Source organism: Nothobranchius furzeri, chromosome 13, assembly GCF_043380555.1.
Source record: "Nothobranchius furzeri strain GRZ-AD chromosome 13, NfurGRZ-RIMD1, whole genome shotgun sequence".
In the NCBI taxonomy this organism is placed as follows: Eukaryota; Metazoa; Chordata; class Actinopteri; order Cyprinodontiformes; family Nothobranchiidae; genus Nothobranchius; species Nothobranchius furzeri.
In genome coordinates this window covers 47,974,504-47,999,941 of record NC_091753.1, presented here as the reverse complement: position 1 = coordinate 47,999,941, position 25,438 = coordinate 47,974,504, and the positions used below count along the sequence as shown (strand labels likewise).

The following is a 25,438-nucleotide window of genomic DNA, read 5'->3' as shown; positions in this document are numbered from 1 at the left end:
ACTGATCTCCCAGTCTCAGGGCAGACACTCTACCACTAGGACACTGAGCTGGCATGAAAATAAAATAGCAAGTACATATCGACCACCGGCTGACCATGACTACATATTGGCGACAGAAAAACCAATATCGGTCAACCTCTCATTTGGATCAAATGACAGAAGAACTAACAGGAGGAGTGTCATAATAAACTGATAATAAACCCATATCAAAGTGAACTCACTTAGAATGTTTTATTTTGTGAAGTGCCTTGAGACGACTCTGGTCATAATTTAGTGTTAAACAAACTGAACAGAACTGAAAACTAAAATCACCTCTTTTAGCATTTGCTTGTCTCACTCGCCAAACTGTCTTGTGGATCTCGAAGTTGTAATTTGGTGGCAGAGCTTTGATCGCTTCCTGCAGTTCCAGATCTTGGAGGATTTCATCTGGAATTTGATTGGCTACTCGTCGTGGGCCTCGAACTGAAAGAGAAGTTGATTGTTGTGCTGTTAGCAATCTATGAAAGACATGCAGATGGATGCCAAAAACCCACTTCAGTTAAACAGAATTTAAGAAATATTTGTTTTAAACTAGTAGAAACTTAATCGTTGAGTTTATTCCTTTTTTCTACGTATTGTCAGGGTCAAATGAGTTGATGATGAGATCAGAGTACATTCATCAGGTTTCACAGTACTGCTGCATTTGAAATACCAATCATAATTCTTAACAAACACACACACATATATAATAGTATGTATAAATACTTCCGCTATATTCTAATTACTTTATTACTTCAAAGACTTTCAAAGAATCCACATATTCAGTGGAGTTTGTTATATGAAGCCCAGTTAAACTAAAGATTTGAGTTCTTTGACATTGATTAAAATTCACTTTGGGCGTTTAGTTGTCCTTTTCTTAAACAAAAGAATTGGTGATACGATAGAACTCCATAAAAGGGATTCAAAAGGAATATTTAGAGTAGTGCATTTAATATAGATGGACACACCGTTGTTCAGTATAACAATAAATAAAGCGCATGTGACTTAGGAAAGGTTCCCAAAGCTTGTTAGAAGAAATGTCGATAACAGCCAGGATGCTGCGCTAACAACAAGCTAAAGGCTAGAAATCAGCGACGCTAACGTCGAGTGTTAATAAAAATGCCCAAAGTTAATTAATAAGCAACTAGAATGCTTACCCGTAGGCTTTCTGACAGCAACCATCTTCACTCCAGTCGGGGAAGAAGCCATTTTTCCTGCTTCTAAACATGAAACATGTGAGAAACAGAAAGGCAAATACAATCGAATGAAGAGAACAGGCTCTGAAAGTCAAGCGCAGATGTAATCGATTGCACGTCTGAAAAGGACACGGTTATCCATGCAGTTTTCAAAGAAATAAAACAAAAATGTGAAATAATTACATATTAAATTCTAAAATTTAAAATTTAATTTCTATAGTTTCAGCCATGTAAATAAAAATGAATATGCTTTAGTGATTTGCATGCATTGCATTATAAATAACATAAAAATATGGGATATAGTGACAAGTTGGCATTTCTGGGTAATATAGGCTTATTTTCATAAGAAACTAATATCCCGTTTTATTTTTTATTTTAGTAAGATGAACGTTGTGGGTTTAAAAGCAGTTTTTGTCCATACCTGATATTAAAAAAAAGAAGAAAAGACACACAACTTTTGTTATATGCTACTAAAAGGGAAAAGAAAAGGAACATTCCATTTCTGGGGTTAAATTTGTGCTATGCAAAGTTAAAGGTCTGTATGTGTATGTGCAAAAAATATTTCCAACAATGTGGTCAGTTTGTCATATTAAAGTCATATTTTAAATATGCATAGTAAACAAATAAGATTATATATATATATATATATATATATATATATATGTGTGTGTGTGTGTGTGTGTGTGTGTGTGTGTGTGTGTGTGTGTGTGTGTGTGTGTGTGTGTGTGTGTGTCCAGCAGACAGGCAAACTGAGCAGCTTGCTGTCCGGTGGAGGGGCTGTCTCTCACTTTCTTCCTCCCTGAACGCACAGCAATCTGATCCATAGGATGGAACACAAGCAGAGCTCTTAGACAAGCTCTCTGAATTAAAGGAGTGGAGGGGAGCTGAAAAGCTGGATTTGAAAGAAACATACTGCATTAGGGTTTTAGGATGATTTCACGAGTCTGCGTTTCTAATCCGAAATCAGCGAAGGAATGTGAATCAAAATAACGTATGTTGATTAGAAATTTAAACAAACATGATGAGCTTTGCGTCTTTGGATGACAGGTAGAATACGAGCGCGTGACCACCTGATCTCAAACATCTGATTTTTTTTTTATATTTGGCAATTCACCTGCCGCCAGAACTGATCTGAAGTCTGTGTGGTCATCCAGGTCTGAAAGGAGTTGACTGCTGAAGAGCACAGTCGGACCGCTGCGCGCGCACACACTGGAGTTATTATTTTGGACTGGGAGGATGCTCCACCACACTGAGACCGATCTTTCTCATTTCTAAGGCTCGACAAAAGGCGTGAGAGACTTTTGTGAGAAAAATATTATCATCATTAATCATATCTGACCGTCAAATTGTCGACAATCTGCAGCAAAGGGCACGGGAATCCAGAGGAGTGACAGCTGACATCCTCATGACACACGCTACAAAAGAAGGAGCTCCTGGTCAACTTGAAAAGTGAAGCGCAAGTTTTAAGGCTGGAATATCCGATTAGATGATTCGCGCTGGACACAGGACGAAATACACTTAGACCTACAAGATGTTCAAAAGGGGTGAGTCTCAAGTTTCTGATCGATGCTTAAATGTGACGCGAAGAGGATTTCATGGCATTAATTCCGCGCTGCAGGGACGCGTCCACAGCCTCTCAACTGCAGACAGATGTTTGAATATTACACTCATCATGCACCATGCTGCCCTGCAGATGCGTAAAATTACAGACGATGCGCCATTGAGGTGCGTCTTTAATTTGCACAACAGGCTCCGAAGGTCTACGAAGTAACCATGCATCTGTCTAAGGATGCATGGGGACGGCTGTGTGATGAATGCCGCACTGCAGTTTATGAGTTATGCACGGGTCACACACGCTTTCACTCCACTGGAGCTTTAATATTTGCTTTACGTCTAAACGTGATGGAGATGGCTGCAGCGGGAGAGGTTTTCTCCACTCAGGACCCTGAAGGGAAAAAAGAAAAAAGAGAACTCCCTGAACTTTTAATATCAATATCCCCAGATGGATTCAAATGAGACCACACTCTTACTTGATGGTTTTTGTCCCGAGAACTGCTCCTTTCTCTCTGGGCTTTAATTGGCCATATGAGCTGCATAACTATCTCCACAGTAGGGAGAGTAAAACCTCTAATGAGAATGAATTACAGTGCTGCATCACCCCCCCCCCCACCCCCACCCCCCACCCCCCGTGCTATAAGAGCTTGAAATAAAAGTGAAGTTAAAGTGTTTCTCATTTTGCTGCGTGCACCCTTGATAACCCTCGGGGACGTGGCGATCCCCCAGACTCCACTTCAGCACATTTAGTTTTATGCACTCATCATTTTGTCATGATACAAGCCTTTAACCTGCTCCTAAGTTAGTTAATGTTATCTTCAGTGGCGGACCTAGATAAAACATTTCAGGGTGGCAGAAGAGGGGCCAAAATGTGTTGAGGGTGGTATGATATGGTTAAAGTTAAAGACTAAAGTCCCATTAGTTGTCACACACTCACAGGTGTGTGGTGAAATTAGTTCTCCACATTTGACCCATTCCCTAGGGGAACGGTGAGCTGCACGCATGGCCACGCTAGGAACGTATTTGGTGGTTCAACCCCCCAACTGAACACCTTGATGGGAAATGTGGAGGCATTGGGTCCAATTTTAAAATCTTTGGTATGACCCGGCCATGAATTTGAACCCATGATGTCTCAGTCTCAAGTTGGATGCTCACACCACTCGGCCACTGAGCTGGAATAAATGATAAATATGGAATAAATGACTATACTCTTTTGGCAAAATATATAAAAGTACAAAAAATACAAGCATTTGGTCTACCTGTGATGTTTGATGGACTGAATTAAATGTTTCGATGTGTGTGTGTGTGTGTGTGTGTGTGTGTGTGTGTGTGTGTGTGTGTGTGTGTGTGTGTGTGTGTGTGTGTGTGTGTGTGTGTGTGTGTGTGTGTGTGTGTGTGTGTGTGTGTGTGTGTGTGTGTGTGTGTGTGCTCTGTCTTCTCAATCCCCAGTGAGTCATGGAGGATGGCTGCTTCTATTGCGCCAGGATCCTCTGGAGGTTTCTTCCTGTTAAAAGGGAGTTTTCCTCTCTACTGTCGCTGCATGCTTGCTTAGTATGAGGATTGCTGTAAAGACACTGACACTAGTCAGTGACTCGATGCAACCTGCTGGGTTCCTTATTTATGAAACTTTTTACTGATTGGTTTAATGAACTGACCTGTATTGGAATGTTAGCTATTTGAAGTGCCTTGAGACAACTCTTGTCGTGATTTGGCGCTATATAAAAAAACTTGATTTGAATTTAAATGAAAACGAGGTACTGAACTTCGGCTTTATTGTTCACTCAAAAATGCTTTTGCTGCTACTTCATGGGTATTTACAAGCCATACATGTATTTGTTTTGGGTCATCGATTTTTCAGCTCAAGTCATAATTGGTGTAATCGGACATCAGGAATGTGAACATTGCAGTTGCCACCCTACTCCACCCCACTAGATCTACCCCTGGTTATCTTTATTAGGCAAAGCTGCAAAAGACAGTAAAACCTCCATAAATCCACACACACACACACACACACACACACACACACACACACACACACACACACACACACACACACACACACACACACACACACACACACACACACACAATCGTAAATATCCAAGGGGGTCAATAAAAAACACCCACAACTTGTGTTTATGTTTAGTTGGTTTGGAGAAAAAGCCCATCTGTTTAGCGTGTTTGTTTTTGCTCCGTGCCTCCAGGGGCAGGAAAAAACAAGTTTTCTCTAGCTGCCATCAGATCGATTATTGCTCTTCCAACATTTGAGATAAAACACACGGTAGTGATGACTGCTTAAAGCAGTATCACCTCGCAGGGAAGGTTTGATCTCTTCCAAACTGCATCCTGACAGTTACACACAAAGACCCACTGATCTTGTTCTAATACTGTTACACATCTGGATATCTTTGTACACAAGGGGCGGGGAGTTGGGGTTACAAGTCACGATGTGCATTTCTTTTTAGAACTGAACAGACGTGTAAATCTGTCAGTTTTGTGTTGGTTCAACGTCGCTAAATCCCACCCATTGAGACGATTTCTCACAGCGCTCATTCATTTTCCATGTGGGGATGAACAGAGAACAGGCAGGTGCCATGGTTGCCAAGGTTTCCTGTTTGTTTGTTTTTTAATTTTGTATGTGAATCTACAGTTAGACCACCACACAGAGCTGGACACTTAATACAAGATAAATTCATCCAAAGTGCAGATTTCACCGGTTGGCCAACGCTGCAGCCAGCCAACGGGCTACAATAGAGATGCAGGAATGTGTCAGCTTTGGCAGGAACGGTGCAGAAGTTCTCTTGTGAATTGGAATGTTTTTTTTTTAAATTGCACCAAAAATAACACGTTTTTATAAGGATGCTGGCTGATGCGTCAGGCAACACATTCACTGTGACATCCGCCATTCACAAACACAGAAAAGTGCTAAGTTCCTGAGCATCCGGGCTAAAGCGCCGTTCTGCTTGGTGATCATTTTAGTCAAGAGGTCATAAAAGATTTATTGGTTAGCACATTTAGCTCTGATTGATTTCAGTGTGATTCATTTGCGGACATCATCTGAGTGGTTCCACATTTGGGTATAAATGTTCATTTATGGATCCAAGCAGGCACGCATGTCAACTCCATCCGGCTTCTGTGACTGTCTCTTTCTTGATTTCACGATTTCTGTTTTCTCTGAAGCAGTCAGCTACATGTAGGCACAAGGGATGATTTGTCAGAGCAGCACTCGGACAGAAAGGACAAGATGTCCGCTGAATTTACTATGCTGTGGCATGCTGTAATTGCTGCTGCGTGTTATTTGGGATTATTGGACTAGGCTCGGCCAAGGCTTTTTTTTTCCTAACAACCACAGGACGGCAGGTAGCTGACTCACGTTTGTGGGGAAAGCAACACGTGAATCAATGTGGATCACCTCTCCTCCTGTATGCATTGCAGTGATATTCCCAGAGTTTTCCTTTGTTTTGACCCAAGTATTGCTGACCTGGACGTCATGGATCTCACTCCCTGTGGGGAGGATTCTAGTTGTTTCAGAGCAGCACGGAAATCAATTAGAAAAGTCTTGGATCTCAATCTTAGCCACCTCTGCTTTTTATTCACTTACATCGTTAATGCATTGCGATGCCCTGGCACACAGAAACCGCTCATATTCCACTTTTTTTATTGTTGTTAAAGTGGATCTTTAGTGGAAAACACAAATGGTATAACTGTGTTAGTAGGCAGACCTGAATGACAGCTTACAGCCTAAAAAAATCACTCAAATTCACCTGAAATAGCACCGTACTAATAATTAGCATTTAACACACTATAGAAAAATGGAAACAGGCGTTTTTAGCCTAATTCCACAACATTTTACCTCAGTTCTCATGCCTAGACAGCACATGCTCATTATAAAATAGGTCACTCACACATAAAAACATAGATTCGTGCACGCATACGGACATGTGGTAATGTTTGCTGTTTGTGAGTGTCAGCCTTCCAAGATAAGATTAATTTGGAAACGCATTTGGTCTGAATAATTCACAGTGACAAGCATTTTTAATGGTATTTAGCTCAAAGAGAACAAAGAAAGCTGTAATTACACAACAGATTATGTTCAGCTCTGTTTGTGCTCAGATGCAAACACATCAGCCAGCAAATATATGAATTGCTATTAGTAGAATTTTAGAAAATTCGCATCATAAACCTATAATCTACAATCGAACAATGAAGATGTGTTCCACTACATCAATGCAAGGATAATTGCATGCAGGTTGTATTTTGAAAAGCAGCCGTGAGTACATGCATTAACGATGAAGCAGCGCATCCTTCATGTTGTTGTGTGCTCACATACAGGGTTGAGGGATTTGCCATTAATGATTTCAGCACAACAAATGCATCACAATGGGAACACCTGCGGCCCAGCTCTGCTCACTTGTGCAAGCTGGATCTCATGGACAAATGTCAGGAAAATCACAGCAGCTCCGCAGCAACAAGCTAAAGTGCTGCTCTCTACAAGATAACTCACCCTCTGATGAAAACAACCTCTGTCGTGCCAAGAGAAGAATCCTTTTCCAGCCACAAAAAGGCTCACAAGTGATATACTGATAGTTACAAATCAAAATATAGAAGTTAGTTAATGCGCTGGCATTCCTGCTTCAGGAAGTAGAAGATAGAAGGAGAAGTAGGGTTGCAAAAGGCACAGTTTGGAGTCTTAGTAAGGAAGTAAATTTTATTTACATAGCACTTATCACAGACATAGAATCACAAAGTGTTTCACATAGATCTAAACAAAATAAAACAGTCATAAAATCATAATGATCTCAAAACAGAAATAGATTAACATCAGAAAAAAATAAAGTCATAAAAAAGTCATTGAATTTCCCTCTGGGATGAATAAAGTATTTTTGAATTGAATTTGAATTGAATTATAAAAATTTCAGAAATAGATGAAAGATTATTACGAATTTGAGTTAAAATTAAGAAAATAAAAGATTTAGCTGAAAGCAGCTTTAAATAAAAGGGCCTTTAGCTGTTTTTTAAATGACAAATGACCAGCACTTGTATAGCGCCTCTCAGAGTGAGGACTCCAAAGCGCTTTACACTACAGTGTATCATTCATCCATTCACACACACATTCACACACTGATGGTGATGAGCTACCATGTGGCCACAGAGGCGAGGAGGCAGAGCACAGGTGCCACCGGTCCCTCCGAGTACCACCAGCAGGCAAGGTGGGTTAAGTGTCTTGCCCAAGGACACAACAGCAGAATTCTCTGTCCGGAGCTGGGATCGAACCTGCAACCTTCCGATTACTGGACAACCAGCTCAACCTGTTGAGCTACTGCTGCCCGCCTTTTTAAATGAGTCCAGACTGTCAATAATGATAAAGGAGGATCATTCCAAAGTCGGGGTGCAACAGTCTGGAAGGAGGCGCGATCACCTTGACTTTTATATCTGGTCTTTGGAACTTCTAGAAGGTTCTGGTGGGTGGACCTGAGGGCTCGGGTTGGAGCATAAGGCTTTAACAGTTCAGTAATACAGGGAGGAGCTGGACCATGTAGAGCATCGAAAGTTATAATCAGGATTCTAAAATGAACTCCAAAGTTAACGGGTAGCCAGTGCAGAGACATTAGAATAGGAGTGACGTGTGCTCTTCTGTTTGCTCCAGTTAGGAGCCTCGCTTATTAATCATGATATTCAGATAGCTTGCCTCTGGTTGGCTAACAGCAATGCGGCTCTTCCACTGCCTTCCTTTGCAATGCACTGTTGATGTTTTATCTCCACAAATAACTCAAGCCTGAAGAAAATCTGCTGTGTTTTGGAATTGCTAATGCTAACAGTTAGCTTCTACCAGCCAGGATGTGCTCTGCTCCGTCCTTGCAGGACTGAAACCAGCAATCAAGCCTGAACGTGTTGCTAATAGTTAGCATTTACCAAAGTTGGGATGAATTAATTGTTTTGAAAGTCTCAAGTAAGTCTCACGTAGAACTGTGTGGCTTTTTCTGACCCGAGCATCTCCCTGTTTATTGTCTTTCAGTGGATAATACAGAAAACAGGGGTTGAAGACTATTTTCATGTTCAGCATACATGTGAAACTCAGCGTGACCAATCGTATTTCACACAGAACAGGAAAAAAAAGCTTCTTAAAGGCTGAATATTGAACACAAACATCATAGCGACATCTAGTGTGTGAAGGTTGTTGTTGCAACAAAAGAACAAGGTTCCAAGATGTCAGGTTCACTGCCGATACGTGAAGTGACCAACCAGCACCATGTCCAGAGACGAATCCTACAGGGCAAGGGCTGTTTTCTACTATTATTGTATTTAATATTAGAACATCTTCTGGACAGAAGCAGCTGCTTGACTTGCCAAGTCAGTAATTTTCCACAGTGTCAGTCTCGCTGTTCTAAGCAGGCTGTTTACCATATTTGGCAACTTGCTATGGCGCCCTCTATTGGCTGATAGATGTAAACATGAACCCAGTTTCGTGCCCAATAAATATTTGATTATTTTTTAATTCAAATATAGCTTTTAAAGGAAATTCTAAATCTTAATTCTGAACTCCTTTAAATGCCCAGTGGAGGTATATTTTATAACATAGATATTTATTAAATTGTCCCATATTCTACCTTCAACATTCATGGACTCACACACCTTGACAGATGACGGGGATGGCTGTTGTTGGCTTAGCGTCCAAGGAACAGCAGAGATCGTCTCAGCCTAGTAGAAGCTAATTGTTAGCATTATCAACTCCACCACATAGCAGAACCCCTTCAGGCTTGTGTTATTTGTGGAGATAAAACATCTAAATTGCAAAGCAAATAGAGTCAGTGGTGGAGTTGTCTAATTAGAGGGAAGATGTCGAAACATCAGGAAATAAGAGTCCAAATCCTGCCATCTGAAGCTACTTCCTCTAGTACTTTTCATGGGACAGCAGTAGCTCCGTGGGTAGAGCGGGTTGTCAAGTTCTCGGCAGGTTGCAGGTTCGATCCCGGCTCCGATCATGCCTGCTGGTGGCCTGTGTTTGGCAGGCCTCGCCTCTGTCAGAGTGCCCCAGGGCAGCTGTGGCTACATCGTAGCTCATCATCACCAGAGTGTGAATGTGTGGGCGAATAAGTGGATGAATGATTGTGACGTGAAGCGCCTTGTAGAACCCCAAGAAGGTGCGATACAAATACAGGCCATTTACCGTGTTCCCCCTGAGCATGACCCACAAGGCATTCGTTCCTACTAGAGACCACTGCAGATGCATTGATGAAACAAGTGAACCACACCTTTCCCTTCTGCTCTCTGCAGTACTCACCCTCTGATGAAAACAACTAACTGTTGTGTCAAGGAAAAAAAGGCTTTGCCAACTGCAAGAAAGCTCCTAAGTGATACGCTGATAATTACATATTAAAATATAGATTGTTAAGAAATTAGTATTATAAGCTGCTGATTTAGGCACAAAGAGGCACAAGTGGTGCCCTAAGCAAAACCAATGCTTTGAAACTTTGACACAAATATAACACAGGCCCATCTGTCACTGCATGCTGCAACTTTTCAGCCATCACCAAGGCCCCGAGCGGCTTCTGCTCAAAGAAAACAGATTCCTTGTTCATTTTATTGCTATCTTAATCCTCACAGGGCGCCGGCCTTGTGGCACCACTCCTTGTCGCCCTGCATTGTTGTATTTTACAACATAACTTACACACAACGAGAAGGAGCTGGATGGAGGGGAGGTTCGACGAAAAGTGAGGAGGATAATGTGGAGAGCAGCAAAAGTATAAACCTCAAACTGATCCTTTAAGTCTTTCTAAGCTGCCTGAAAAATAGGAAGTAAATCTGAGCGGAGGACGACATTTCTACTCCAGTCTGGCACCTTTTTTAGAAGTGCAAATTTTAAACCTGCTACCCTTCTCTCGAAAATGGTAGTCAAAACTTCGATAGACGCAAGGAGGTGAGAAAAAACACTTGAGAAAAACGATGTTTTGTGTATTTTCACTCAAGCAGTGTTGCAGTCGAATAAGAAAAGAAATACTGAACTAACTGGCTGATTGGTATTCTGCAGATCTGTCTGAGAAAACACAGTCTAAGATAATTGACAGAGAAACATTACCAATCATTGGAAAGCTGAGTCACATTTATTAGACGACCAGACAGCGCACCCCAGGTTCTGCCAGCGCATTCCAAATGTCTGATTTAGCCGGAGGAGAGTCTTGATGCCCAAAAGCCATTTATTTAGTGGACAATACTCAGGGGGGGATACTCGGGAAAACTGCGGCACTTTTTGATCACACTGCACTTAATGGAAGATGACAAATAATTAGCAAGTGTGTGAGCAGGAATACTCAATTAACTGGTGCAAATCCACCATTTGTACGATTATTGTTTTACTTTATGTTTCAGGAAGCCATCTCCCATGTCCTTGTCAACCATTTCATGATGAATTAGGTCACGAGGCCTTAGAGTTCACAAGCAAAGTAGCGCTCCTTAGCAGCAGCGATCTGTCTTAGTAATGCATTCTGACGAGTCATCAGAGCGATTAACTCCTCACGACGCTCAGACTCTGAGTTGGAGGTTAAAATTGCATCAATTGCACAGAAAATGCACCTGATTTTTGTGCAAATATACTTTCTTTGACTCTGTTATGGAAATGAGATGCAGGGGTGGTCATTAGTGGATGATAATGAGGTGAAGGAGACAAGCACCCGAAGCCCTGTTGGTTTTCCAGATATTAATAATGAATTGGTGATTAAGTGTTTAATTGGAGTTTAAAGGTCAACCTCAACTAGAATGTCGTGAATCTTTGGAGTCAGGACGGAGGACAGGGACATCAGGAGGAGGTGAGACGGTCCAGGAGACTGTTGACAGTATTCCCAAGTGCTCTCCTGTTACCGTGACAGCTCAGTTACTTCTTCAGCTCTCCTCCCCAGGTGACATTACCTTTGTGTGCTGAGAACAGCAGTTCAGTTACATCAGCACCTGGACATCTGCCCTTGTGGCATTGGGAATAAGAAGTGGAATGTCACCCAAAACAGAGACGGGGCTAAAAAAAGGATGTCTGCCACACACAGGACCTTACATTTTTATTATTTAAAGGGACAGAAATGTGATTTGGATGGTACGAGTTCTCAACACACCGTCTAGCATGCAGTCTCTTGACTCCTGGCACTGATTCATTTTGGTTATTATGCCTCCGATTATTCCCACGCTCATCCCGCATCACAGACACTCATTTCTTTTGATGCATTTGATGTGAAAAGAGCATCTGATTAAATTCACAGAGGTTAAGGGGTTTGAAGATACTCCCAAACAGCAGTTTTGCTGTGAGATGAACAAATGAAACAATAATCTTTCATGTTTAGGGCTTCTGTCTCTGCCTCCATGTCCTTATAACCCTCCACCAGACCTGTCTAGCCTCGTCATCCTTGGTGTTACAATTAAAGTAGCACAGAGCAGTTTCCCGCCCTACTGGTTGAAAGTGGAATTACAACTATCATAAACAACCATGCTGTAGCTAGCACTAACAACGAGCTAATGCTAACACGAGCCAGTTAACACTAAAATAAACCTCACAGTAAAATGATCCACTCTGTTGTTAGAAAATATTATTACTCACGCATCCAGTAGCAACAACGCCAGGTCACCATCATTTTTGTTGTCCCCCTCAAACTAGTGTAGGTTGCGGCAAAGTTCACTCTGGTTTTAGCTCTTTGCTTTATCTCCAAATGCATTTCTTTCTTATTTTCAATTCCAGGCTCCTCCGTAATGCCAACAGAAAAAGCAAACTTCTTTTATTTCTTCTTGTTCTTTTTATTGATGATTGGCAAATTGAAAATGCTAACCGCTAGCAAATACAGCTAACAGCCATAAACCAGGTAAAGCGCATCCCATATAGGACACCTACCCGCTCCACAAAATTATCAAGAGTTGGTTTTGGTCAGCAGAGGGCTGCAGACTGGTGTCAAATATGAAATAGGTCAAGTTTCTAACCCAACACTCACTGGGATCAATGGTAAAGCTCTAGTTTGAAGTTTTAAAAACAATTTATTGATTATATTTGTTCATTTTCAATGCCCTGGGTGAGACTGAAGTCCTTTAAATGTTTTTGGTTTTTCTTTTCTAACAAACACTGTTCTTCAGCCTTGGCACTAACTCGTGGAAACCATTCAAGCCATTAGGACCTTGAATCAGAAAAAAGAGCTGACCATCAGGCTTACAATAGAGGTGCAAGGTGCTGTTTTGTGTGGGAGAGATAAGCTTTTAATTATTCTAGTTTTCCAGTAAAGAGCACAGAGCCCTTGCTGCTTTCACAAAAGTGGATTGTGACATGTTGTACGTGGTTAAAAAAACTCTCAGCATTGTGCTTTGTTATAACAAGTGCCACCTTAATTAATGATGTGGAGACTTTTTATCCTCTATTCTTTTTTGGTACGGAGCTGAACTGGGGTGACTGATTTAGGACGGAGGAGTTGTGAGGACTTGTGAAAGCGAGACCTGGCTGTTTTGAATTTCAATCTTTTTCTTTGTGCATCTTAATGAAGCATTTGCTCAGGTTAAAATACAGCTTCCTGTTTTCAGAACAAATGTAATCTAAAGCTAATATCTCACTGGGCTATGATGGGCTGGCAACTATATGTCACGAACTCCTCCAGCTGACTGCATTCCATTCATTCCTGCCACCAACGTGGCGACTGACGTCATCACGCCGGCACTACTTAAGGAAGTGCCGGCGTTTCATTCATTGCTCAGTCATCGTTTCTCACCAGACTTTGTATCGAGTCTCCAGGCTTACCAGCCCTCAAAACACTCAGACTACACCTACAGGAGATAACCACGCCGGCTATCTCCGTCTCTCCGCGTCTGGGCAACAGAACTTTCAGTCACGCTTCAGATCTGCCAACGAACCTGACAGGATGACTGAGCCTCAAGTTGACCCAGCGGAGTTCGCGCGTTTGCGTGCCGAAGTGGCTCAACAGCGCGCAATCTTGGATCAGCAGACGGCAGACATGAACCAGCTCCGTGCCATAGCTGATCGCCAAGCCACAAAGATTGAGTCACTCACCGAGCTAGTACTCCAGCTGACCACCGCTCTGCAACGTCAGACCGCAGCTGTTCCTGACAGGATGGAACCACGCCTCAGCCTTCCAGAGAAGTGGGACGGAACCAGGGGATCCCCGGAGGGCATGTTGGCGACCCTGGCCATGACTTTCGAGTGCCAGCCAGCACGCTACCCCACATCCTGCTCTCGTGTCGCCCTGCTGACCTCACTGCTGACAGGTCGAGCCGCTGAATGGGCGGCGGCTCTTTACAATCAAAAATCTCCTGCCTGCAATGACTATGAGACTTTTGTAAAGGAGATGAAAAAGACTTTTGTGCACCCCAGCAGCGAGGTCTCGGACGAGACGCGGCTGCTTCAGCTTCGCCAGGGCTCCCAGACGGCGGCTCAGTACACCTCTCGCTTCCGGACGACAGCAGCTCGGTTGAGGTGGGATGACGCCGCCCTAAAGGCCGTTTACCTGGAGGGACTGTCACCGAGAATCCGGGAGGGCATGATCGGGCACGAGGTCCCAACCTCCCTGGACCTGGCAGTGGATCTGGCTCTCCAACTGGACCGCTGCATCCTGAACCGGCCGAGCACCATGTCAGCCCCCGTACACACCAGGACGTCACCCCGCCGGCCGGCTCACCAACCGACGGAGGAGCCGATGCAGCTGGGACATCTTCCCCCTGAGGAACGGGCACGGCGCTACCAGGAGGGAAGATGCGCTTACTGTGGGGATTTGGGTCACCACCGTGGCACGTGCCCAAAACGACCGGGAAAAGGTCCCTCCGGGTCGGAGTAGGAGCTGTCCCGCCCGGAGTCTCCACTTTTCCGGCTCCACACCGAACCACTCTCCCGGTCTCCCTCCACCTGGACCAAGGCCCGACCAGACTGGAGGCACTTTTAGACACTGGGGCTGCGGAGTGTTTTATCGACCACGGACTGGTTACTCGGCTCAAGATACCCCTCACCGCCCTCGACCGACCCATTCCCGTGACCTCTGTGGACGGCCGGCCCATCATGCCGTACCCTCTCACCCACCGAACTCAGGGTCTCCACATGACTATTGACCAACACCGGGAGACCCTCCACTTCCTGGTCATCCAGGCTCCGGCTACGCCTCTCATCCTAGGTCATTCCTGGTTCTGCCGCCATGAGCCTCACATCTCCTGGTCCACCAGTAAAGTCCTGGCCTGGGGCACGGGTTGCCATAACCACCGGGACTCCCCTGCACCTCGGGCAGCAGCAGCTCCTCCCAAAGACGTAGACCTGACGCTCATCCCTCCTCAATACCACGACCTCGCTCAGGTCTTCGCTAAAGAACCCACTACCAGGTTACCTCCTCACCGACCCTACGACCTGGAGATCAGGCTCCAGCCCGGCACCACCCCCCCTCGGGGTCGCCTGTTCTCCCTCTCTCCGGCGGAAACCCGGGCTATGGACAATTACATAACTGATGCCCTGCAGAAGGGATTCATCCGTCCCTCAACGTCCCCCGGGGCCGCGGGGTTTTTCTTTGTTAAAAAGAAGGAGGGGGATCTCCGGCCCTGCATAGACTATCGAGGGTTAAATAAAATAACGATCCGGGACCGCCACCCTCTCCCTCTCATGGGCACCGCTCTGGACGCCATCACACAAGCCGCAGTGTTTACTAAACTGGATCTGCGCAGCGCCTATAACCTCATCCGTATTAAGGAAGGTGAGGAGTGGAAGACCGCTTTTATCACGCCCACTGGCCACTATGAATATTTGGTGATGCCTTTTGGACTCTGCAACAGCCCCGCCGTCTTCCAGCGGTTCATTACAGATGTGCTGAGAGACATGTTGGGTCGCTGGGTCTTTGTGTATCTAGATGACATCCTCATCTACTCCCACACGGCCGAAGAGCACATCCGTCATGTTCGAGCTGTTCTGTCCCGCTTCCTGGACCATGGACTTTACTGCAAACTGGAGAAGTGTGCGTTTCACCAGGAGTCCACCTCCTTCCTGGGTTTTACCATCTCCTCCCAGGGCCTGAAGATGGACCCCCAGAAGGTTCAGGCCGTAGCTCAGTGGCCTCTACCCACGACCCTGAAGCAGCTGCAAAGCTTCCTGGGTTTCTCGAACTTTTACCGGAAGTTTATACGCAATTTCAGTTCCCTCGCAGCACCTCTGACCTCACTCACCAAAACCACCAATCAGCCTCGCCCGTTTCGCCTTACTCCAGAGGCTGTCAGTGCTTTCCATGAGCTGGTCGGACGTTTCACTAAGGAACCCATCCTCCTCCACCCGGACCAGACCCGGCCCTTCGTCGTGGAGGTGGACGCCTCGGATGTGGGAGCGGGGGCCGTTCTCTCGCAACGGGGTCCAGACTCTAAGCTCCACCCATGTGCCTACTTCTCCCGGAAGTTTTCCCCCACACAGCAGAACTACGGGGTCGGCGACAGAGAGCTGCTGGCAATAAAGTGGGCGCTGGAGGAATGGAGGCAGTGGCTCCTGGGGACCACCGATCCCTTTCTGATCTGGACCGACCACCAGAATCTCATTCATCTACAGACTGCCCGCCAGCTCAACCCTCGTCAGGCTCGGTGGGCCCTCTTTTTCGAGCCGTACCACTTCCATATCGCCTACCGGCCCGGCTCCAAGAACCTCAAGGCGGACGCTCTCTCTCGGCGTTTCGCACCAGATGCCGGCCCCCCGGAGCCTCGGACCATTCTACCGGCTCAACGCTTCCTGGCCTCCCTCCAATGGCCGTTGGAGCAGTCCATACAGGCGGCACTTCCTGGCGATCCAGCGCCGCCGGAGACCCCACCGAACCGCCTCTACGTTCCCGCCTCCTGCCGGCAAGAGGCGCTCACGTGGGGGCACTGTTCACGGCTCGCGGGACATCAAGGGCAAGCCCGTACCCTCCAGTTCCTCCGTCGGGCTCTCTGGTGGCCGTCCATGAGGAGGGACGTCCGCGAGTTCACAGCTGCATGTGATGTGTGTGCTCGATCCAAGTCCTCCAACCGACCCGGCGCTGGAGAGTTGCAGCCTCTCCCTGTGCCCAAGCGGCCGTGGTCACACATCGGGCTGGACTTTGTCACGGGACTGCCGGCGGTCGACCACCTGGACACTATATTGACTATCACGGACCGTTTCTCCAAGGCCGTGCACTTAGTGGCCCTGGCCGGCCTCCCCACGGCCAAGAGAACGGCCGAACTGCTCCTGGAACAGGTGGTGCGGCTCCATGGTTTCCCTCAGGACGTGGTTTCCGACCGAGGACCCCAGTTCGTCTCACGCTTCTGGAAAGCGTTCTGTCGCCTGGTCGGTGCTTCCACCAGTCTGTCCTCTGGATACCATCCGCAGACAAACGGACAAACAGAGAGAGCTAACCAGCAGCTTGGACGCTACCTGCGCTGCTTCGCTTCGTCCCAGCCGACCACCTGGCCCCGCTTTCTCCTGTGGGCGGAGCTGTCACACAACCTCCAGACCTCCTCAGCCACGAGTCTGTCTCCCTTCGAGACCTGTTACGGTTATCAGCCACCTCTGTTTGATCATCAGGTGCCGGAGGTGGAGGTCCCTGCTGCCCAGACGCTGGTCCGCCGCTGTCGGCTCGCCTGGATCCGGGCCCGTGCGGCCATCACCCGGGCCAACACGGAGTATGCCCGTCAGCATCGCCGCCGCCACCGGCCTGGCCCCGTCTTCCGGTCTGGCGACCAGGTGTGGCTCTCCTCCGCTAACCTGAGGATGCCGGCTGGCTCCCGGAAGCTCACTCCTCGCTTCCTGGGTCCGTTCCCCGTCCTTAAGGTCATCAATCCTGTCGCCTGCCGTCTGCGCCTCCCGGCTACTCTCCGGATCCACCCGGTCTTTCACGTCTCCCAGCTTAAGCCGGTGATCTCCTCTCCTCTCCACCCTCCACCGGTCCGGGTGCCTCCGCCCCGCGGTGTTGAGGCGGATCGCACCTACACGGTCCGCAGGATTCTGGACGCTCGCCGCCGGGGACGAGGTTGGCAGTACCTCGTGGATTGGGAGGGGTACGGGCCTGAGGAACGCTCTTGGGAGCCCACGAGCTCGTTTGTCGACCCTACCCTGCTGACTGACTTCTGGGCCCGCCGTCCTGGGACTTCGGGAGCCGTCCCTCGAGGGGGGGGTCCTGTCACGAACTCCTCCAGCTGACTGCATTCCATTCATTCCTGCCACCAACGTGGCGACTGACGTCATCACGCCGGCACTACTTAAGGAAGTGCCGGCGTTTCATTCATTGCTCAGTCATCGTTTCTCACCAGACTTTGTATCGAGTCTCCAGGCTTACCAGCCCTCAAAACACTCAGACTACACCTACAGGAGATAACCACGCCGGCTATCTCCGTCTCTCCGCGTCTGGGCAACAGAACTTTCAGTCACGCTTCAGATCTGCCAACGAACCTGACACTATAGGGGACACACAATTGAAAGAAAATTTTCAAATTTTTTATAGTTGGGTCAAGTGGGCCACATGGTGCAAATCCAAATGAACACTGGCAGTTTTACAGTTTTTTTTACCAGGTTTTAAGGGTTGTCCATTAATTGGAGGGTTTCAGGATTGAGCCCGGCGGAGAATTCTGTTGTGTCCTTGGGACGCTTAACCCACCTCGCCTGCTGATGCTGGTGATCAAAGGGACCGGTGGTGCCTGTTCTCGGTAGCATCACCTCTCTCAGTGTGCCCCAAGGCAGCTGTAGCTACAATGTAGCTCATCACCATCAGCGTGTGAATGGATGAATGATACACTGTAGTGTAAAGCGATTTGGAGTCTAGTGTGGGTCATTTATCATTAATTTGGTCACCACCTCCTTCCAAAGTTGTCCTTTTTTCTCTCACACTTCCTGAGTGATAGAACAAATCTGTTCTAGACAACGTTCAGAGGACATTTGCAAACATGCTTCGACATGTTCCATATTCCAGTGACATACCAAGCCAGCATGCATATATTTAAAACATTTTCTTGAGCCAGTATGTGCTAAATGACCCTTCACCGGGTTAATGAAATGTCAGTCTGACCTCCACCGCCCTCTGTAGCCAGAAAACCACACATGCAACTTCAGAATGCCGGTCTGGTCCTTGTTTGAGTGTTTGATTTAGTGATGAACTGTTCCTGCAGAAACTAACGAAGGCTGAGGAGACATTTCAGCAGTCAGAATGAGGTGCTAAAAAGACGAAGGCACAAGGAAATAAGTTCACTTTGGTTTGACTAACAGACACTAGGGGGTGTTAAAAATGCAATCTATCCCTTTAGTGCAGCTAAAATGAGTAAATAGAGAACCTTTTCAAATGTTTTACGACATTTCAAAAACTTCCACTCAAGTGGCGTTAGCAGTTTGTTGTTAACAGTTTCAAACCAGCGAGAGACTGGGGTGAAAAAAACCCCATCAGGAAATGTATTTTGCTTCTGAAGTAAGGCCATGCGGATGAGTACTACCTTCCCCCACCTTTTTTAAAAATTTAATAGTAAGCAAAAAGGGAAAACCTAGAGCTGGTTTAGTCTGTTTTCATGAGGTTTCTACGCATCTGCTGTGGTTGGCAAGGGACCTTGAAAAAGAAAGCCGTATCCTGCCTCGCCTGCAGTAAAAAAAAAAAAAAAGAGAAACAGAGCAAGAAAAAAAAAGTCAGACTAATAGATAGTCACTACCATGTGTGCTACATCTCATAGATGCAGCTTCCAGTCAAAGCCTCAATCACACAGTGCTCAACTCCCACGAGAGGCCCGGGGAACACAGAGATGCCACAGTCTGACAGGGAACACTGCCACGGCTCTGCCCCGGCACCCCACTATGAGATCCCTGTCTGAGCCATGTGAGCACCTCTGACAGCTCCAACTCTTACTTAAACTACAAGTGTCTTTATTCCCAAGATGGCCAGGAACAGCCTACAGTTTGCCCTCAGCCACCGTGCTAATATGTCTCCAGTCCCAAATGCAGAGGCCTGCTTGATGTGAAAGTGTATTTTAGAAAAAGAACGCAATCTAGAGGGTAAATATAGCCGATGTCATCTGCTGCCAGCTCTACAGTGAAACAATAAACAGAGTGTGTTGGCAGAATACTGGCTTGTTTTATCACTGAACTGGGGTTACGTAAGATTTATGAACTGCCATGGTGGCAACAATTCCATGCTGAGAGGATTGATGATGCTGGATGCTAAAATTTGTCTGGCTGGAACATTAACTCAGCAGATTTGTCCCCGTCGTCGCAAGTACGGCCTTGTCAGTTATTTAAAAGAGCAAAACAACAGCCCAGAAAACAACAGCATGCTGCGTGTGAAGCTCATTTACACATCTTTATTCCCAGAAGTGTTCTCATGTGTTTAGGCCATAATAAGAGCTGGTCTTTCATCCCTTGGTGCTTTTTTTTTTAATTCTCTAATTCACACCATCACCCATGTGAGTTTTCATCATTCCTGAAAGACGGAAAGCATCAAGGGAAAGCAGAAAGGCATCACGGAGACGGTAATAAAAACAAGTCTTATTAAAGAAGTGTTTAGCTGCTCACCTCACAGGAGCAGAAGGTGGCAGAAGACTTCACTTTTGTAACTGATGGGCCATTCCCATCTGTACCGGGTCGGCCCGGGCCGGGTAGCGTAGGTTGTTTACATATCTGGGTGGCCTGGTATTTTTCCGGGCCAACCAAGGCTCATTCTAAAGCCTGATTTATGCATCTCCATCTGCGTCAGTGCGGAGACACGCAACGCCATTATCTGTCCTTGCGTAGGGATCCGGCAGGCATGCAAGTACGTACGGAGTCGAGCCCACTTTTTTAAACATCCGTCGAACGAGACGGATTACGCAAGCTTGTGATTGGTCAGGACGCTGCTGTTGTTTACAGCGCCGCCATTGCAAAGAGAGCCGAGTTTAACTAGCGGCAGACACAGAGAAGCTTGAAGAATACCTCTCGAAAAAACTCTAAAAATATGAACGTTTCATCCTCCCGTGACTGGAGGAGTGAAAAGATGCGCAGCAAGCGTTTTATTTGTGGACGGAAATTACAGGAAACGTGGGTTTAGAGGTGGGGAGCACATGAAGCGGTGGGAGAATGAGAGACAAATATGTCCATGTTAAAAGTCTCTTATATACACAAAAACACAATATAAACACACCATCTTGGACCGATACATGACAGGATACCACAGAACAGTGCTACGCCCTCTGTTGTCCTGCCGGGCAATTGCTTTGCAACACTCTCCAGGAGACGGAGAAGTATGAGAGCAAAATGCTTCCGTCAATCCGTGCGTGTCTGTCCCTTGCGGAGCTGACGGAGAAGCATAAACTAGGCTTTAGCCCTCTTCTCGAGGGGGTCTGCTTCAGGCCGACCAGGGCCAACACACCCACAGCTGACAGCAAATTCACAGCTTCCATTAGAGCAAGCCTCTGATTGGTGGGTAGAATCAGCCCACATGGGCATAAGGCAAGGATGTGTGGAATCAACCGGGCCAGGCTGGGGCCGACTTAGGCTACCCGGCCCGTGCCGACCTGGTACAGATGGGAATGGCCCAATAGTTACACGACCACCATGAGACGCAGCGACGGGAATTAGGCGGTTTTAGGGCTCTAATGAAAGAAACAGGCTCTCTGTGTCAGAGCTTCTCCTTTCAGTGATGGATGGGGAGGTTAACGGCCACTGTGAGTGAAGTAGTATCTTCAGACAGACTTTTTATAGCCACCCAATCACACACTTGATCATAACAAATTATAACTACGGAGTTATGTACCAGTGGTATATTTGGAGTTGTTTTATGTGGTAATACTTTTTGGATCAATACAGGACACTGAAGAAAACTCTAAAGAAAGTGGTGCACTCTTAAGCTCCATATGCTTGGCTTAATCAACGTTTCGCCTCCTGAGCTGTCAATCTTCAGAACTAAAGAAGGCCTGAGGGGTGAAATGTTGATTAAATAAGGTGGGATAATTATGTAGCTGGAGAGGGCAAAACTGTCTGCAGGTTTTATATTGTATCCCTGGTGTTCAGCACCTCATCCTTCATATGCTTTTTCTATTATTCAGTAAACATGTTATCTCTGAGCAGAGGTGAAGGAAAACTTCAAAGTAGATTCGTTGAAGATGAATTCTGATGGTTTGGTAAATAACTTCAGACTTTCAAATTGCCATCTTTCTTATTTCTTGACTGAGGTGGAAAATGAGGGTTTATCTGTGAGACCGGGACAAGAACAAGAAGGTTGAAAGATACATTTCAATCAGAGCTGAGTACCGTTTTTTATACTCTGGTGTTTTTTTATTTTTGTTTTTTTTTCTGTGATGAAGAGCATTGAAGTAAATGTCTGAAGTTGGAAAACCAGTTGAAATGCTGTGTGTGCATGGAAATAGCATTGAAAATAAGCAATACTGCGTAAAACTTAGACATTTATGTTTGCTTTAGTATCTTTCCTGTAGAAATGGCTTATAAATAGCAATCAAAGTGCTACTAAAATGTGTGTCCTAATCAAGCAGATTTTACATTGTTGTATAGGCAGCTTGGAGTGTGCTGAGCTACCGCTAACAATAGCCAAAATTTAGCCTGACCAGCCAGCCCCATGCATCCTTGTGGGAAGCAAAGGGTCTGGTAACTCTCCGATTCGAATAACCCCACCCCCTTAGAATTCTAACCGGGCCAATCAGCGCTGATCAGCGTATCTCTCTCTCTCTCTCTCACTCTCACTCTCACTCTCACTCTCAGTCTCAGTCTCACTCACGCACGCACGCACGCACGCACGCACGCACGCACACACACACACACACACACACACACACACACACACACACACACAGCTTTTGTATACAGAGTTTCTTGTTTCAGACAGTTATTGGGGAAAACCGTCCAATCAACACGCAGCTTGTTTAATTTTCATGTTCTGTTGAGTGCTAGCCTTTCCATTAAAAGGCTTTCTTATGGGGTTGTTTGGGCTTTTGTCAGGGCTCCTGGGCCATTATGAACCCCAACAATGTTTCATATGCTGCACAGAGGCTCAAAGAACAGTTTCCATTTGTAAAAAGCTTAAATTATAAAACCAGACATCTAACTATAGAGAGTTAAGGAAAGCAAATAAGACTCAAAACATTCCTTGCAAAGCTAAAGGAAAGTTTCCTTTTTCTTATGAACTTTATTCAGTAAATTTAAGATTTATTCTTGTCCAATTGTCCTCTTGTCGTCTTTATTCTCCCATGTGCTTTCTCTTGTGTATTTTCAGTCTTTGGTCTCTTCCAATTATTTACTAAAATATTAGTTATTTCACAGTTTTTTGTTCAAACCCTAAACTTGTAACAGACTTTCTTCTTCTTAAACTTCATTTAACTTTAAATTTGCTGACTCTGTCAGAATAAACAGCACACCTTGAAAGTGTGATACTGTAAAGTAAAAAGGGACTCAGGTGAGATCTTGTCAGGCTGCAAACCAAAGTTGTGAAGTGCAAGTTCATAAGCCTCCCTCAGGAAAGTTATGAGAAAAACACGATCACTGCTTTTTATTTGCTGCAAGAAAACTAAATGTTATCTGTTTATGGTGTGAGGAGATTTGGTTGTGTTGCCTGAAACTTTTGGCTGATAGGATAAGGGCCCCCAAAAAACTCCACGATCCTGTGCTAGAAGGACCATAATTTATCAAATGGATCATAACATAAACTAATTAATTGTATTAGTAATTTTTTTTATTTCAATCACAAACGGAATAAAGATATTGCCATTCTCTCATTGCCATTTCTACTCCACATATGTAAGTTTGCAGATATTTGCATACATTTAGTCAGTTTCGTGTCTCTGCCTGGAGTTTCTCTGCTTATGAAACCATCAGATGATGATGATGATGATGTGATCATCCTGTTGATCAGAATAGCTCTCAGAGCTGCGTGGGTGCAGCTGGGGTGATCTGGCTGCAGGTGAGCACTAACACACACACACACACACGCACGCACGCACACACAAATACACACACACACACACACACACACACACACACACACACACACACACACACACACACACACACACACACACACACACACACACACACACACACACACACACACACACACACACAAATACTTACTGTTGTTGTTCCATGTTTGCATATGGAGGAGCCCTCTTCATCCTCCCACCCAGCAGGTGCAAACACTTCTATAGAATTAAAAAGCTGCAGCTCTGCCTACCCATACGCTGCTCATCATGGCCCACATAGTGCTCCTGTTGAATGTGATATTATCATGCAAGTGGGAAACAAAACAGTTTGTACTACAAAGTTCTGCTTTGTCTCCACTGTTGTGTTAAATGGTCGGATCCACACGTTTCAGTGAAGTAATACTTTTGTTCACAGCCTTTCTTCATTTGGCATATTACACATTTCTGAACGGTGTCTGAATATACTTTTACACATAACATTTTTAAATTTAATCTTTGCAATTTTAGAGCTTTTAAACACACAAGTAGTTTCTATAACTATTCTTGCTCTACAACAGCCAAACAGCAAGTACTGAGTTCTTATGAACTTCAACCAAATCAGAACTGGGAAGTGGAACAGCACTGATCTGTGTCCTCACTGTCCACTGAGCATGGGTCATCTGCTTACATTTATGAGGCGGTAGACATTTAGCAGACATCTGGGTGATTCAACTCATCGGTGCAGGGTTCCTCCAGAGTGGTGCTGTCCATGGTGCTGATGTTCTCTAAGGCACAACCGGAGTGGAGCTGTTCAAGGTGCTGCTGGAGACGGCGTGCGTGTGCGTGTGTAAATGGTTGACTGTTTTCTATGTGACACGTGATAGAGATCAGGGGCGGTTCTTGGGGGGGTCCAGGGGGCCCGGTGCCACCCCAACATCAAGCTTAGCCCCCCACCTCATGGCCCCCCTGCTGAGAGCGGTTCCTAAGTATTAATAAGTTAGAATATTTCAAGATAAGTTTGCCTAATACAAAATATGGAATCAAAGCATGTGCGTTAATTCATTTAAAGTTGAAAAGAAATGCCGAGACAACTTTCATGCTGTTACTAAGATTAAGTTTTTTTAATTTAATTTGCAAAACAGGTACGCTTGGAAACTTACTGAAAAACTCTTCTATCTAAAACAACTGAAACAAAATTGCTGTTATTTTATTGTTGTAATTATGACACACTGAAATGTGAAATCCTTAAAGACATGTTTGTAGTGTTCACTTACAAACATGCCCCCATAATGATGATAGTCTACAAGCAGTTACCACATTATTTGGAACTTTGCTAGTTTGCCTGTAGTTTGAATAACCTTTTCCACAATAAATTAAATCAACTTTTAAGAAATGCATATCTGTATTTAGTTAGCTCATCTTGGTCTGATATTGAAATTATTTTGCTGATCTGTAACATTTAAATGTGGCAAAAAAGCTAAATGGAAATCATTTACGAGGAGTTGTTTTTTCACCAGGCTTTTTATTTGTTACTGCTTTTATAAATTACTTTTTAACATCTGATTGTTTCCTTTTCAGTCCAATGTTTTCTGTTTCTCTTTGAAGTTCTATCTGTGAAGCACTTTTGGGTTCTTTGAGCTTGAAAACACTGATTGATTTATTTTAGCTCTCGTTTATGATAGCAAGCTCCAATGATGGTTTCGACAATTGATTCATTTGCAATTAACAAAATTACTTTAAAAAATCTAAAAATCTTTTCATGACCTCATATCAAATTTTGTGTTTTAAACATTGAAATGTGTCAAAAAACA

General features: G+C 45.2%; 2 protein-coding genes across 2 annotated transcripts in view; one reads left to right on the top strand and one right to left on the bottom strand.

The window, feature by feature from the left end:
• Positions 1-1,294, bottom strand: part of dph1 (diphthamide biosynthesis 1) — a 98,560-nt gene extending 97,266 nt beyond the window's left edge. The window contains exons 1-2 of the mRNA XM_015951192.3: positions 1,176-1,294; positions 313-462 (exon numbers count right to left, since the gene is read on the bottom strand). Coding sequence (XP_015806678.1) covers positions 313-462; positions 1,176-1,227 — 202 coding nt within the window. The 5' untranslated portion in view covers positions 1,228-1,294. The remainder of the gene's footprint in view (positions 1-312; positions 463-1,175) is intronic.
• Positions 1,295-2,012: 718 nt separating this feature from the next.
• The window catches only part of rtn4rl1b (reticulon 4 receptor-like 1b), a 250,985-nt gene continuing 227,559 nt past the window's right edge, over positions 2,013-25,438 (top strand). The window contains exon 1 of the mRNA XM_015951193.3: positions 2,013-2,758. Coding sequence (XP_015806679.2) covers positions 2,746-2,758 — 13 coding nt within the window. The 5' untranslated portion in view covers positions 2,013-2,745. The remainder of the gene's footprint in view (positions 2,759-25,438) is intronic.